The sequence below is a fragment of the Argentina anserina genome, chromosome 4, assembly GCF_933775445.1.
Source record: "Argentina anserina chromosome 4, drPotAnse1.1, whole genome shotgun sequence".
NCBI classification, from domain to species: Eukaryota; Viridiplantae; Streptophyta; class Magnoliopsida; order Rosales; family Rosaceae; genus Argentina; species Argentina anserina.
This window is the reverse complement of record NC_065875.1, coordinates 16,934,227-16,951,481: the sequence shown is the minus strand read 5'-3', so window position 1 is coordinate 16,951,481 and position 17,255 is coordinate 16,934,227. Positions and strand designations below refer to the sequence as shown.

Genomic DNA, 17,255 nt, shown 5'->3' with positions numbered 1-17,255 from the left:
CGCAGCCCCGCACGCTGCCCTGCCCTGCAGCCCCCGCAACGCAGCCCTGCACGCACGCACACAGCCCCGCACGCAGCCCTGCTGCCCCCGCATCGCAGCCGCATGCAGCCCCGCACGCAGATTCTGCCCTGCGGCCCCTACTGCCCTGTAGCCCCTGCGACCCCCCCCCCTGCTGCCCCTGCACGCAGCCTGCGCAGCCCCGCAGGGTATTCTCCGCATTCGCTCCGCAAAAACATCTTTTTGCCCCGAAAAACCCCGCATCAGAGGATTCAAAATTGCTCCTCCCGCATATATACGCAATGAACGCGAACTGCACAAGCAAACTCTTCGCTCAAGAGAAGCTACTCCCGTCTTCTCTACCCTTTTGGGCCTTTAAACTATTTCTCTTTTTTCCTTTTTATTTTCCTATTGCTTATTAAATCGTTTATTTGCACGTTTTTGTTTTCTAACTATGTTTCACGTGCTTGCATAGGAAAAATGATCACTCGTCGTACTATGGTGATGACATTCATGCCGAGATGGACGATACTTTTGTCATCTACATATGATTTTGATCGTATCCTCCCAAGATTTTTATGTCATCGGACGAAGATCGAAAAGGAATTCAACAAGCAATTTCATGCATGACGATCGATTTGCAGAGCAATTTACTTATATGCGGTCTATTTGGCAGACCAACAAGTATGTTTTTCTTAAAGTTGCTACTTTTGAAGATATATATATATAAATTATCGGGCGCTATTAGCCTTTTTTCATGTCTTCTTTTCCGGCCTTTCTTATAACGCCGATGAGACCAATGAGGGATATGATTCCCCTCTTGGTCGACGTTTTTCGTGTGACGGTCCTGGGGGAGTCACGTTATTATTTAAAAAGGAAGATATCGATTTCGTGTGGTCGCCTGAGTGCACCGCTGTTTTGGGTGCGATCATGAGAATCGCCGATATGCATCGATTATTTTGTGACCATATACATCACAACTCTTCTAATTCCGGTTAAATACTTGAATAGTTTCGATTATTCGAAACCTATACAACCCTCGTTTCTTATGGATGCGTCGTCATTGCAACTGTTATTTGAATGTTTGAGTTTCTTAAACGCATGTCTATAAACGATAATCTCAAGGTCTACGTACTCATTTATTTGAGTTGATTCATTACTCTGATGCAGCACTATTTTCTGACAAAAAGATCCCAAAAATAACGAATTCTATGGGACACACTTAAAAGTGATTTAATGAACGTCTATGACGACGTATTACCAGAGTTGACCTTGAAACATGCTCCACATCCGAGAAACACATGTCATTTATTGGCACCTATATCTATTTCTCGAGGGAATTTTGGAGATGGAAAAGTAACATTCTTCCATTCTCAAGTAAGCAAACATTTTTGAGCCTCAGGCTAAGGCTCCGCCCGATCCGATATGCAAGATTTTGTTGCTACAGACTTTTGATTAGTCAATCTATTTTGACTATGTTTTCTGCTTACTATTTTTCAAGTATGACGTTGGCATTGTCATGTTTCTTGTTCGACTTTAGCTTAAGTCGTCTATTGGAATTGGAAGTTTGGTTGTGTTGTATTAAATATTGGCATATTCTATAAAATTTCTCGTCTTTCTTGGACTCGTGAGAATTTTATTTGCCTTGGCTTAGCATGCATGGTCAACGTTTGCAACTCACGTGGTTTTTAAATTGGCCGCTTTTGGGTTACATGGGACCCCAATAGCACTACATTGTGATTTTGGACTTTGAAATTTGGAAAATGGACCTCGGAGCGTCAAAATTGACGTCGTTTTTCCCGGTTACTGTTCCGGCGTTTCCGGAACGTTTTTTGACGTTTTACCGGCGTATTAGCCGCCTTCCGGCCATATTCCAGCGTTTCCGGCACCGCCATCCGGTTCCGGACGGCGTTCCCTGTCGGACCTGAAGTTATGGCCTCCATACCGGCCAGGTCAGGCCACTGCCGGCCGGATTTCCGGCAATTGGTGCCGCCGGCTTCCGACGAGTTTTTCCGACGTTTTTTTTTTTCGTCGTTTCCCGTCATTTTTCCGGCATATCTCAGCAGTTCTTGCTGCCATGTTTTCCTAGTCTAAAATTCACCCGGTTTTGAGTTAATTTGACATGGTTTTTCGGTTAATTTTCCGGTTTTCTCCAAGTCGTTTCATAGCTCAAATGATTTTATTATTATTGGTGACCACCCGCACCAATTGGATGGTTTTTACCACCCAAATTGTTTGGTATTCAACTGCTCCAATACCATGTTTTTCCAACTCTTGAGTTGAAGAATGTAGTTCTATTGCCATGTGATACATTCGATGGGATTGCCATTTGTTTCAATCCCCTCTCTTACAATATCCTACGGCGTATTGTGTAGAGAAGTTCACCGCGTCGTTGACTCTCTTAATCTCCATTTTGAGAATGTCCCGCCGTGAAATCGAGTGTCTTGCTAATTGCGTAACCACCCACACTGTCCTACGGCGCATGTAGTTGTTTTACGGATCTCGTGCGGAGATTGTGTTCTATATCTTCGTGCCTTGCTAAGTTTTAAAGGCCATACATGCCAATGATGGATTTTCATCTTGATATTTGTGTTAAGAATGGAGAGGAATAAATCTGTCAGATTTCATTGACAGTATCTTTTTCAAGCTTCGACAGTAGCTTTGTTAGCCTACAGACATCGTTTTGCTTGCCTGCAGCAGTAGCTTTATGTAACTCAAGATTCTTTGAATCATGGGTTCGGTTTTACTGTCTTCTCGGTTTTGACATGATCGTTTTTTGGTCATTTTGAACAAGATATGATGATTCGAGTTCTTTGAAATTCACATTATCATCTATTTTTCATGTTCACGAAGTGATTGGAGGACCACCTCACCCATGCTCCACACGGTGAGGCCGAGCCTGCCTATTTCGGCGGCTCCATGGCATTAAGGCCGTCGGTGGCGGCATCCCCTCCTTCACAAGAGGTTGTGATGCCTCCCGTGTTTTCTAATGCCTCCATAGTAATCTTTGATGCTCATTGCTCATTTTGCAAAGCTTGTTCTTTTGCTAGATTTCAAGGAAGTCCTTATTTGCTAAGGCTCCAACCGAGAACATTCCATTCTTACAAAGTATTTAAGGTGACATTAGTGGACCCTATCCAACCGAATACGGACATTTTTTCGGTATTTTTATGGTATAGGTTAAGAGCATTGACGCGTTGGTCACACGTCGCTTTGCTTTCCACAAGAAACGCTGCATTCGCTAAAGTTTTTAGCTATGATCATCATACTAAGGGCTCACCACCCTTCCCATCCTCTCAAATCTATTTGATTGGATACCGTTGGAGAGTTCACCTCCAACGTTCTTTTCCTTAAACGCCTATTTGGTTAAAGTTGTTTATGTGCCTCTATTGTAGTTATCTCAATGGGTCTACTTAAAACGATTAAGTATTCTGGTTGGTTATGATTTATGAATCACCAACACTTGTCCGCTATTTCCAATCTACAACCGTTGATCTCTATCCTGCGATATTAGCAGACGGTCACTTTGATGAGACATACTTCCCGTCGTTAGGGGGAGATATGGAATGCTCCCATTCTGGTTTTAACGCCAGGAATTGACGTGGTGTGGCACTATGTCTCATTAAGATCCCGCACTACTCAAAGTGAGCAAATGTGCAACGCATTATCGACCTCCAGAAAGTCAAAAATTCGATGCTCAATGACTTTACCGATATTGCGAAAGTGACGAGATCACACATAAATGCTGTGATGTGCCGGTAAGGTTGGAACTCTCAGAATATGAGAGAATTTCATATGACCTGGTCATAGCACCGTTGGCACCATCTCTGACAGTGGGAAGGAAGCCGGCGATGGCACCATCGTACGTTGTGGTGTTGTCGGCGCCCGTGGCATTGCACCACAAAACAAGGGCGGCAAACGCAAAGATGAACTAGTAAGGGTCATAGCTTCGGTCTTGGCTCCTGCCTAGATGAGGGGGAGACCATTATTCTCTAGAAAGAAGCGAAGTGCATAGGCACAAGTATTTCGCCCATCATCAAGAGATATCCTCTAAACATGTGTATCAACTAAGTTTATGTGGGACGCTACACACTCATTTTGTTGATGTTAGAGAAGAATAGAACTCTCACGAATTGATCGTATACAGCGCGCGCGTGTGTTTAATGTATTGATCTCCCATGATTGATGATGTATTCGCTTATGCTCTTATTCCCTTGTAAAGCATCAACGATGAGCAACTTGACCGAAGTGGAAAGAATCAATACAGGCTGAACTAGACTTGTTATGTTGATCGTTGTTCGTAAGTGTAATGAGAAAGATGAAGTCATGCGATATACGCAGAACTTATGGCGCAAAGATTGTTTCATTATCCTAGTATTGAGTACGATGAGTTATATTCTCTATTATGGACATAATTGCTTTCCACTACTTGATCAGTAGTAGTGTCCATGAAAACTAATTTGCAGCATATGATAGTGGTCATAGAATATCTGTAAAGGGATCTTGACGCAGATATGAGAGTGCTCGAGGGACTTTAAATCCCTTCAGACCATGGAGAGCTTATGTAATCAGATTGCGACGTTCGAGAGAAGGTAGTACAATCGGTTGCAAGAAATCATACCCATATGTGTTCATATGAAGCTAATTCTTGATTCTCTATTCCGTCTAAGTATAGATGATGAAGAGATTCAATGAGCTATACATTCATACATGTTAGTGTTGTTGGGAAACTATTGCTTTCATTATGACGTGATTAACTATGCGCCTATGCATTGTCATTCGACTTGCATTGCTTCTTTGACATAGGTTTAGTTCTACACTTAATGAACCAACACAAATCCTATCCACACCAACGCCGCCAGCAGCTCCAGCAACATCAACGTACGCCTTGGTGTAGCAGTCGACACTGGTAGCGTAGATGATGCGTACGGTTCCATCTTGGACCAAAATCAGTCCTTCATTGGTCCATTCCCCCTTTCTTTTTGCAAAAGACACATTAAATGTGACAAATCAGAATCTGTCCAGTTTCATAGGTCAACTTCAACGAGACCTACAGGACAGCTCGCTCGATGAAATATGGTGAAATTGGTACCGTTGGAAAGGTCTATGTGTCTACTTTCCAGGGACACCAATCTTTCGTTCATAGCTATCATATTAAGTGAGTTATGGCCGTTTTAGCAAAGTAGGACAGTTCTGTCCGGAAATTTGCAAGTCAGACAACTTCGACAGAGCATTGTGAACTGCTCCGTTCGGATAAGGTTGTGAACCTTATGTCACTGGAAATCCATGGGTGTCTACTTTTCAGAACATTTTACGGTTCGCTGATACCTATTTTGACGAAGAAGTTATGGCCATTTAAGTCAGTGAAGGTCATTCTATCCGAGAATCTGATTTTCATTGCAAACTCTTGTTTTGAGTTGTTATGCAATCTTGTTTCCTAAGATCTAAGTTTGGATAAGTATAGCATGGATGATCTAAGGATGTGTGGCTAGATTAATGGTTAATCATTAGCCCAAGACTACGTTTGAGAAGCATGTAATGAACGTTGTGTACATTGCTCTTTGTACTCCATGATTATGGCACTAATCAGGAGGAGTTGTTTCGTAGACTTCAGGGGGAGTCTAGCTCACATGATGCTATCAAATGTAGACGGTGCGTTGTGCTCTTTTTCCCTTCGATCAAGCTTTTGTTTTTACCCAAGAGGTTTTTATTTTGCTTGACAAGGTTTTTACCGACGCAACGATGTGTGCACCATGCAACCTAGGCATGCGACACAAGGGGGAGTGTTCCGGGAGAATTACTATTCTACCCTTGTGTGTGTCTTAGCTTAATAAGTTTCATGTTAGGAGATAGATTAGCATCTCCGTAATAGATTAGGACTCCGAATCCTATGGGATTGTGGTTTTGTAATGCCTATATATAGGCCCCCATATCATTCAATAATACACAATTATTTCATCCTGAAACATATTTAAGTTATTTTATCAAATACTATTTTGGATTTCTTTCTAAAACCATACATCATACACTCTAATACCCTAAACTCTAAAGTCATATACCCTAAACCTAAATCTAAAATCTTATACCCTAAACTCTAAACTCTAAACCCGAAATTCTAGTTCAAAATTATCAATACCCATGAAGATCATTTCATAAATAATAATATATATATATAATTACAATTTTGGTGTAGTAAATCCATGTGTCAAATATAATAAGTGAGGATGACCACTGGTCATTGCCACTTGGTTCTCCGGGAGCACCTAAATTTTTTTCTTATATTAGACTCCAATTTCAATTATACATTTTGGTTAGGTGTCTCTCTATATTATACCAATATTTTAGTTTGAATGTCATATTACTCAAGTTCTATTTAATATGTAAATTAGAAATATAAATAGTTATGAGTAAAAAATTATCTCAATCAAAATAATATACCTAAAAATAAGACAAAAGTTATCAAAGAATATGATCACCATGTAGTCATGTACCTTACAAATAGTTATCATTCGTGTATGTAGAGACTAGAGAGACATTAAATATGAGTTGAAGAGTAAAAATGCAATCCAATGCGCAAAAGTAAGTTTTTTTCTCTTATTTTTTTCCTTCTCCAACCCTTTCTCTTTCTTCATTGTACTTCTTTATCAATCAGTCCGCTGAGGCACACACAAGAAAAACTATTTATGCTTGTGTGCTTCCCTTTCTTTGAAGTATGTAGAAAGTTCGTTCACATGATTCAAATGAAAATGAGACTTTGCACTATATAAAACTAAAATTTTATCTGTAAAAAAATACATACACAATAAGGAATAAAAAAAACTATACGAATGTAATGCTTCTATAAAGAGCATGTATACACACTCTAACTTACTCAATGTACAAAATTAAGAAAGTAAGAATCGAATTGATTATGATGCATTTTAAATCTAGCCAAATTTTAGTTTAGAATTTGAAATTCAAATTTATGTTGAAAGTGGAAAAAATTACTAAATTTAGTTTCTACAATCCAAAGGGCAAAAAGGGCAAACAAAATAAAATGAATAAATAAGATAATCAAAAAAGCTAATTATATATATTAAATAGGTGTAAATCTAAAGTAAATTGAGTTTTTATTCATATCTCTCAAAATGACACTTAGATCTCACTCTTTTTCCTAGATAATTTTAACTTAGTCAATGCATATGAAATTACCAAAAAAATATAACAATAAAAATACAAAAAGAAAAATAATTCTTAACTTATCTATTCTAAAATACAAATAGGGATAATTATCTCTTATATTTATGGCTAGAAAATCCCAAAATGGGATATCAAATTGCATAAAATGATATAATTGATTACTTTTTTTTATAAACATTATTAGTCAAAAATTTAATGTAGATGATTAATATCAAATTGAATGTACATAAATTAATGTATAAATTATATAACTATCTAAAATTTCTGATAAACTTCGATTTGAATCAAAGAACAAAACTCATTCATTAGAGGTTAGAATATTTCATATACGTTAATGTTACTTCTTGGTGAGTTGCATATATATATATATATATATATCAATTAGTGAAAAATATAGTTTAGCAATTTAATTATGAATTTGGAAAACATGTAGAAAATTGAAATAATTTGAAAATATAGTTTTTGTGATTATCATGCATTTTTCGATTTGAAATAGAGTAGAAAAGAAATTAATAGATAGTAGTCTTATCACTCTCTATTGTTCTACACGTTTTCTAAATTCATAATAAAATTGGTAAATAGTTTTCCTAAAATGCTATAGAGATCTAAATAGCATTTGAGGTATTTGTAAAAGTAAAATGGAGGTCCACTAATTAAAGAGGTCTGAATACCGTTTTTGGAGATATGAATATAAGTTTCCTAAAGTAAAATAGAGTGTGGGTTTAGTTTAAAAGAGAGGCTCCTAAATCGAGCTTATCTATAATTTTATGAACAACAAAAAAGTCATTTTGATACTCGCATGGTCACTGTGAGATGGGGAATGTGGCTTGTCTGCGAAAGAAAGATTGAAGATGAAGAACATTGATATTTGAGTGATTGACAATAGTATGGGTACCAAATGTGTACACTCTAAGCTCGGTCTCCAGGCGACTGATGATCAAGACGTATTGGTGCCGTAAAACTAAGTATGACATGATGATCGATCTGCAATATGCATGAGAAGGAAGGTGTTAAAGAGCATATTTAACAGACTATTATAATTTATAACTATTTAGATATTTTAGAGAACATGTTTAGTTTTTTACGAAAAATAATGGTTGCACCATACTCTCTATTATAAATTTGTCGAGCGAGATAGCTCAAAGTTAAACATTTGAATTTAAAACATTTCTTATATGAAATTATTTGTAATTTATAAATATATTTAAAATACATTTTAGTCATGTAATAAATATTTTTGAATTCAAATAAACCTAAAATATAGAGAAATGATGTAGACATATTTCTAACTTGGCTAACTAAAATGACTTTTAAACTATTTTTGTTAAAATTTAACTGAAATATGGCTAGTATTGCTAAAGATGTTATAAGTCAACCCAAATGGCCAAATCTGCTATTCCCATACTCTCTATTCCCCAGTGGCGGACCTAGTAATCCAACAATGGGTGGACTTGAATTTTGTAACGAAAAAATTCGCGGCGGTGCAAAATAACTTTATTAATTGAAACAAAGAAAGATAGACCTAATCAGGGTAGGATGTAAGAGTTAATCCCTCATATGCAAAAAAAAATACAAGAGTTAATTAAACGGTTCGATAAATATTTAATCTTCTACTATATCATATTACACGCGCTGCTATATACACATAAATAAACTAATGAATAAGGTAATGTAGATATTATCTTATCTTAAGTCCTTAACTCCAATGTTTAAAATTAAAAATTTAATTAATTACATTTAAATTGGGCCTCAAAATTGAAAAAAAAAGTCAATAAGACGAACTACAAATAAGAAAGAGAACGAGATTGAAACAGAGAGAAATAGTGATAAGTTCGTTAGTCTGTCATTGTTGTAGGCACTATTGTGATCAACTAGAAAAAATGAGGGCTCTTTTTGTGGATAACATAAGTTCATTAGTAACATTACTAACGTAGAAGCCCTATTCTAATATATATATATATATAAATTATTTTTTTTGCCCAAAATGTGGGTGGACTTGAGTCCGCCATACCATGCACTAGGCCCGCCCCTGCTATTCCCCTGATATTCGGCTCCAAGATTTTCTAGTATCGCTTTTTCCTCAATTACTGGCTTGGCGATAGATATTGCCTTTCTACACAGAAAAGTAACAGTAAGATATATACTAATATATGCAAAAGAAAATGTGTTAAAGAAAAACAAAATGATGTTGTTTTATCAATGTGGAGTTTCTGCCGGCATAACGTACTAGTCTTGCCAGCACCTTTGTTCATGTGAAGTAATAGCGCGAGTTCTGTCACCGCCTCTACCCCATCATCTAGCTAGAGGAAGTCAGGTATAAACTGGCAGTGTAGTTGAACCGTTTTATATCTTCGAAATTGGTCGTTATAAGCTTGTAAAACGGATAGCAGGTAAAACGGAAACAGGTAAAAAATTGAAAAAAAGAAAGAAAAAAAGGACCGCATATTGATTATTGAATTGAAAAACTAAGATGGTATTAATCAGTATGTCCTCCGTTTACATATGCCACATGACGAGAAGCAATTACACATTCTCCGTTTACATGAGCCACATGACGAGAAGCAATTACACATTCTCCGTTTACATAAGCTAGATCGATAAGGGTAGAAAGGAATGTAAGTCAAATCTTTCACCATATAAAATAAAAAACATCAAGTGATTAAGTGACCCATATAAAGTAATAAACTATCTTGATTTTGTCGTTGCCGGAAGTACATTATGGCGAACAGGTCCAGAGGCGGATTAAACGCCGACAGGAATCTGACGAAGCTATTACGTGAGCTGGCTTTGCTGAGAGCAGAGAAGAAGAATAAGGTGAGGAAGGAGTTGGAGAGCTAAAAGTCTAAAACCCTATAAGAAGGATAAACAGTGATAAAGGGTACAATGGCTCAACTTAAAAGTGAAAGGCGCCAAATGGGTCCGGTTCTGGTTTAGGTAAGAAAAAAGTTCACCATTGGTATCCAAACTATTGTGGCAATGTCAATGTAGTACTCAAACTCTGAGTTGTACCAATGTAGTACCCAAACCTGTAATTCGCTATCAACGAAAGGTCTGAGCCCAATTTTCGTCACGGCTCCGTTATCTTGGTCATGTGTCCTACATGTGACCACAAAAAAAAATCAACAACGGTACCCAAACTCTTGTGGCAAGGTCAATGTAGTACCCAAACTCTGAGTTGTACCAATATAATACCCAAACTCGTTTTTCGCTATCAATGAGGGGTCTGAGGCCAATTTACGTCACGGTTTCGTATTATGGATCAAAATAAAAAAGATATTTACCTAAATAGATTTATATGGGTTCTAAGGCCCTAAATAAGAAACTCTTATAATAAATATCTAGAATTAAGAAACAACTTACAAATTGGGCAAAACACCAACCCATTCTAATTATGCTCCGGACACCTCACCACCACAGTGTGGCATCGAGGAGCTCCACCTCCTCTCATCCCCACCGCCTCCTCTTTCACCACCAACACCATCTTCGAGCTCCTCCACCTCTCCTTGGAATCCCCGATCCATCGACACGTCACGATCGCAGGCCTTCACTTTGAGATTCTCGACCGCCGACCACACCGCTTTACATGCCTCAAATTTCGTAGGTGGAGGGAGAGAAGGTTGTAGGTGGAGGATGTGAAGGAGACGATGTTGTGGCTCAAGGCAGAGTTGGGAGAAGTCGTCATCCTGATTGAATAGTTTGGAAGAAACACAACCCGTAGTGTTGCTTTGCCTCAAAATCTGAGCTCAAAAATACAGTGTGGAATGAGTGAGAGTGAAGGAGAATGAGAAGAAAATGACAAAAGACAAGAAGTTATGACACGTGACCTAGAAGATGGAGTTGTGATAGAAATTGGCTTCAAACCCCTCGTAGATAGAGAAAGACGAGTTTGGGTACTACATTGGTACAACTCAAAGTTGGGGTACTACATTGATCTTGCCACAAGAATTTGGGTACCGATGTTAAAAAATTTTGTGTAGTCACGTGTGGGACACGTGACCGAGATTACGAAGCCGTAACGGAAATTGGGCTCAGACCCTTCGTTGATAGCGAATTACAAGTTTGGGTACTACATTGGTACAACTCAGAGTTAGGATACTACATTGACCTTGCCACAATAGTTTGGGTACCTATGGCAAAATTAACTCTTTAGGGAATTAGGGCACGTTTGTTACGGGAGATTAGTTGGGATTGGACTCCATAGTCCAAAAAATTAGTTTGAAACTCATGTTTGGGAAAACACGAGATTAGGTTAAATGAGACTAGCTAGTCCCCGCTTCTCTAATTTCAGGGACTATAGAGAGGCGCTGATTTTGGGGGGACTGCAGAAGCCCTCTCCTCCTCTCGCTTCTTTTCGAGACTTTGACTTTCGTCACCGAGCCGACTGCAGCTTCGCCGACCCACGAACACAACGACCTCGCTCCTCCATTCGAACCACCTCGGCGCCGACAACACACAGTCCCAAGCTTCGGGTTCTCTGATCGACAATTGTAGAATGAGGAATCACAGTGACGAGTATCGGGCCTCTAAACGAGTTCTGCATTTTAGGCTACAAATTCAACAGCTTCCGATACAAATATCGATCTCCTCCTCAAGTTCTACAAGTCCATGTAATTAGTTTTCAATTTGGTTGAGTTTTATGGACTGATTCATTATTGCATTTTATGGGTTCTTCATGTTCCTCGTTGTTCTTCGTCGTTCTCCAAGATTGGAGGTTGTTCCGACAATTCTGTTCTTCTAGAGAGCTTTGTGTAGAGCTTGTTGCAGTATTAGAAGGTTTATTGGGTTGAGTTCATCACCGGTCTTCGATTTGGTCGATCCTTATATACTGTGTTCGTGAAGAAGCTCCTGCCATTTGGTTAACTAAAGCTCAAACTAGTCGACCACTTCAACCACTCTAGTATTGATTAACAATTTGTGAGAAAGACTGGTTTGTTCTAGTGTTTTCTTGTTTTTCAACACATGTGATTTTGGACTTCGATTCCAACGAAGATGCAGGTGATTTTGGTGGTGGGTGGGTCGTCCATTTGCGACGGCCCGTCGTTTGCGGCATAGAAGTTGGTCATGGTTGAGGGAGAGGAGGGTGATTTTGCTAGTTTTGAGGTTAGTCCGAGACTGCACCAAACATGGATTTTGGAATTAATGTATCATAACCCAAGACAGCACAGTCCAGGAGTAAGTAGAGACTTAGTCCGGAATTAGACAGTTCTGGGAAAACAAACGTGCCCTTAGGGTGTTGTATTATGAGCTTGGTGTCGATGTGGGCTGTGTTTCAAATTGTGGGCTTCATTATCCAATACTAACTGGGAGCTTTTTAGATGGTCGTTGACTCACTGTATTTTGTTTTTAAGGAAATCACTGGGTTTTTATAAAAATGAAATCAATGCCAGAATAATCATTTATATACCATTCCACTACCATCTACATATAAATAAGATTTTGTAAAAGACACTCACGACAGTATATAACATATGTCTACTCATTCAACATGAAGATCAATTTATTCAAACATGTCTTGTTTACAACTAATCTAGCATGAAACTAAGCAATAAAGCCTAATTTACAGCTAAACAACATAGAATAGACATAAACAAACATTTACATGTCATTGCCCTTAACACGGCTAGTATCAACAAAATTGGGACCCAGCCCAACAACATCTTCCACCCTTTCAGATCTAACCAATGGCCCAGGCCCACATGCCTCAGCCCCAGCCCAGATCCAAGAGGCCCAACAGCAGCACCGAACCCAGAGCCGCCGAACGAAGATCTCTTGACAAAGATCCCTTGTTGACTTTAAAGTATCACCCCCCCCCCCCCCCCCCCCCCTCTCCTGTATTTTTAGTTTCCCTTTACACATTGTTAATCTTAGCTGCAATATAAGACGGTAAACTAATTACGTACATGTTCAACTTTCAGATGGCTTGAATTTGAAGACTCAATCATGACATAACAAGCTGGTCCATTCTGGCTTAGGTCCCAATTTCGATTGGAAAGGCATCCCAACAACAACAACAACCAATGATGTAGCACATAAAGCTCGAGTATGTACCACCAGACAAGTCACTTTGGCTCACCTTTACCAATTTCCATTTGTGAATTCCACATCAAAGTAGAGAAACTACACTGCACAAGACTCGGAAGGAAAAAAAAGCATTTAAATTTAAGCACCAGTACTCACAATATATCCCAGTCTTCTTACACCATCACTACCCAAAATTTGCTTACACATGAATGAAGAAATGAAGAAGCTGTACATATAATCTGCAGAATGTAACATGCAAGAGTGCAAATCTACACAGGTTGATGAAGAAACAAATAATCTGAACATGTACGTACTGTCTTATTGGAAAGAATGTGATCTAAATTACTGTAAATGGTGGTAAAAAATTTGGTTCTTTCCCTCATTATGGACTGTGATTGAAAAAATCTGGGGTATGGATGAATGGTATCATAATGCCGTGGCTTTTCCATTCAAGGTTTGTATAGAAAAGCAGGCTGAGGAAGAATTTGAATGGGAGGACTTAAGGGCAGAACAGGGTTCAGGGAAGACAGACTCGGAAGAGCCAGAAACATTTGAACATACCCAAGATTTGGTGGAAGAACCGGAATTGATTGACAAGGAGATGTTGGACAGACAAAAGGACGTGAAGGGGGATTCCTTGATCCCAGTGAATTTTCCAACAATAGTGATGTTGGTACCAATCACATGCTCTAAGCTGATGTGATCCAATACTGGAAGAGCATTAGGATCAAAGTTTTCATCTGGATGGGATCCAAACTGACCAGATGCGCCAAATGCCACACTGATGTTCTCCATTTTGACATCTGAAATGATGATATTTCTGATATAACCCCCTCTACCCTTTGTTGTTCTAAGCTGAATGCCACAAAGCGAGTCGTATATGTGGACCTGCTCCGCAAGCACATTAGAAATGCCACCCGACATCTCACTACCAAAGGCAAGAGAAGAACCAGAAGACGACTGTAGCTGGACCCTTCTGATGTGCACATTTGTGGTTGGTCTTCCATAGGCAATGCCGTATTCGTCCCAACCACTCTTGAGGACAATGGCATCATACCCCATGCCAATACTGCAATCTTGTATGCACACATTATCAGAAGAATCTGAAAATACAGAGAAAGAGGTGTGGATATGAGAAAAGATATTCTTCTCACGTCATTTTTAGACATGACAAAGTTAAACACTAAGAGCAGTGTACGCATAACAACAGTTTGTGCTTAAAACAGAAATAATACAGGCGCTCTTTCGCTCAGGAGAAAACAGAAGAGACTGGGGGAAGGATGCTGAAAGTTTAGCCAACACTTCCTACTTTTGTTTGTACGTGACACCATGACAAGTAAAAAATGCACCCATACTCAAAACCTGGTTTTGCTTTCAAGCAAACTTTTGGATTCTCAAAACCCATAAGAACAATAGTTTCAGCAAAAATTCTAAAGCAAGGAGTTAATAGATGACATACCTGGGACTATACCAACTGTATAAGGTGACTCCAGGGGAGCAGAGACTGAGATGTTGTGAATGTGTACATTACTGCATAAAATTCATGTATAGAATATAAATACCTCCTCAGCTGATGAATGACAAAACTGTAATCCATTAGGTAACAAACCTGCAATAGACTGGATGAATGTTGTATGCAGGAGAATTGACAAATGTGAGGTTTGAAACTACAACATCTTTTGATGAAACTATCTCTACAAGATGAGGACGGCTATGATTTAAAGTATGGGAATTAAACCAATCCCACCACACTGATCCTTGACCATTGATGGTTCCATTATCACCTAGTGCAGTAAACAGAGGAAAATAAATTAGAATACCTATAGGAGTACACGTCAAAAAAGAAAGGAAAATTCAGAGATTCTGCATACCTGTTATGACCACATCTTGTAACATATATCCATTTATCAAGCTACGATATCTCCCTCCCGGTAGTTCAATCCCTCGACCATACGAGGGCAAGGGTTCAAGAATATCCCAATGAGATTGATCCTAAGCAAGAAAACAAACACTTACAAAAAGAAAAGAAAACATTGCAGATATTACATTATCAGAAGTATTTAACAGTCTCATTGAAGAGCAAAACATTACCTGAGATCCAAGAATGACAGCACCCTTTTCCAAAAACAATGTGAGATGGCTCGTAAGGTTGAAACTTCCGGTAAGCCATCTTCCAGGCGGCACATATAGCTGTGCACCGCCCTTGTCAGCAAAAGACTTGAGATAGAATATGGCATTCTGAAAAGCAAGAGTGTTCAATGTTTTGCCATCCCCAACAGCACCAAACTCCAAAATGGAAACACTATGCGGCCTTGGTTTTAATTGCAGTTTATAATCACAAGGCCAATCTTCGTCTTCTCCACGGAGTTTGATAGCATTGCCCAAACTCAATAACAAGAGCAATACCACCTGAAAATGCAACAAGACAGCCTCTAGTTCTCAGATGACTTCCATCAGACACTAATTCACTGAAATCCTAATGCGAAAACTAAAAGCAGAGCAGGATCAAAGTTGCAATACTTCATACACTGACACCAACCAAGTCAGCCATCAGCACCAGATTCTAACAATTTCAATAGATTACTAATTGATCAATGCATATACTATCAACGACTTGAACTAAAACTAAACTGCAAAAACAGCAAAAATCCAAAAGGGTATTCCCAATTCACAACATCCACCAAGAAGAACATCCTGAATCTAGAACTGAACACAAAAGATCCAGTCTTTGTATACAAAACTGGCATAAAGTGGACAAAGCACTTAAAACCCATAAAAAAGAAACGTACTTACTAGCATCTTCATGAGTCAAACAAAGCTCTGAGCAGCAGCACCAGCACTGAGCGAAACGAGAGTTGACAGCAGAGCAAAAGGAGGAGAAGAAGAAGAAGAAGAAGACCAGCACTGAGCGAAACGAGAGTTGACAGCAGAGCAAAAGGAGGAGGAGAAGAAGAAGAAGAAGAAGAAGAAGGGTTTAATGGAATTGTAAGTATGTGGGTTATTGGCATTAATTGTGTAAATGACACAAAGCATAAATGATTATATATGAAGAAGAGAGGAAGAAGAACAAGTAAGTAGCAGAGGAAGGAATGAAAATAATTGAATGGCATAAGGGGAAAGAAATGTGCCACTATAGAAATGCCAGCTATCTCTAAATTCTCACTGCATGCAAATCAGAAGAAAACAGAGGAGGGGTGAAGAAGGGAGAGAATAAAAGGGGAGGAAATTTAATAAGCAAATATAATTAATTGCCCACTAAATTGTAATTACCCCCTTAATAACTATGATTAATAACGTCTCTCGCCGACAAATTTTGTTTGAAACGGCCCCCTCCCACCATGAGTGAGAGAAGAAGACGGAAGAAGACAACACCATGTTACAATAAGAGAGAAATTTTGAATAAAAAATAAAAAATAGGATTTTTTTTTTCAAGCAGTGGTGGTGTAATAGTCTTTGTTTGCTTACAGTTGTTGAAAAGCTATTCGATACAATTTATACAAAGACAAAATAAGGAGAGCGGTGATAATGTCACGAGGTGTTCATGGCGAGTTGTGTCGGAGAGGTGCACTTGTTGTTGAGGTTGGGCAGTATCTTTGTTTTTCTAAAACGAACCCCGGCCGTTTATAGACTAAAGTAATCATGTCAGTCATATTTGCATACATTTCACGTCGTAAAAAAAGGAAAGAGAATGCCCCATTCTTTCTGATGCTGTTGCTATCAACTCAAGCAGCATTTATCAGAACCGTGTTATATGAACACATAATCTTTTTCTCTGACGCATTCACCGATTTAAAGATTATATAGCTATTAACAAAATTATTAAATTGAAGCCGTTATTTAGCCGATTCACGTGATTCTGATTTACGGAACGCTTCTGTAAGTGTATTGTTTTTTCTTCAATATAACAGCACTTGAATGACGATTTAGAAGATGAACAATACTACTAGTTAAGATAAAGTGTGTTCAAACTCGTTTCGAGTTCGGAATCAAGGCCGCCGGAGAGTGAAAGTTGCACGGAAGGGTGCGTGAACCCGCGGGTGAGGGAGAGGAATAAAATA

The 17,255-nt window shown here is 38.7% G+C and overlaps 2 protein-coding genes across 2 annotated transcripts in view; one reads left to right on the top strand and one right to left on the bottom strand.

The window, feature by feature from the left end:
• Positions 1-17,255, top strand: part of LOC126791182 (probable protein phosphatase 2C 34) — a 133,997-nt gene that overhangs the window by 43,572 nt on the left and 73,170 nt on the right. The window lies entirely within an intron of this gene.
• Positions 13,325-16,338, bottom strand: LOC126791179 (probable polygalacturonase). The gene is made up of 7 exons (XM_050517592.1): positions 16,108-16,338; positions 15,991-16,023; positions 15,289-15,606; positions 15,069-15,189; positions 14,807-14,981; positions 14,657-14,727; positions 13,325-14,300 (listed from the first exon to the last, which is right to left on the bottom strand). The coding sequence occupies exons 2-7, from the start codon at positions 16,000-16,002 to the stop codon at positions 13,624-13,626; spliced, it is 1,374 nt and encodes a 457-aa protein (XP_050373549.1). The 5' UTR covers positions 16,003-16,023; positions 16,108-16,338; the 3' UTR covers positions 13,325-13,623.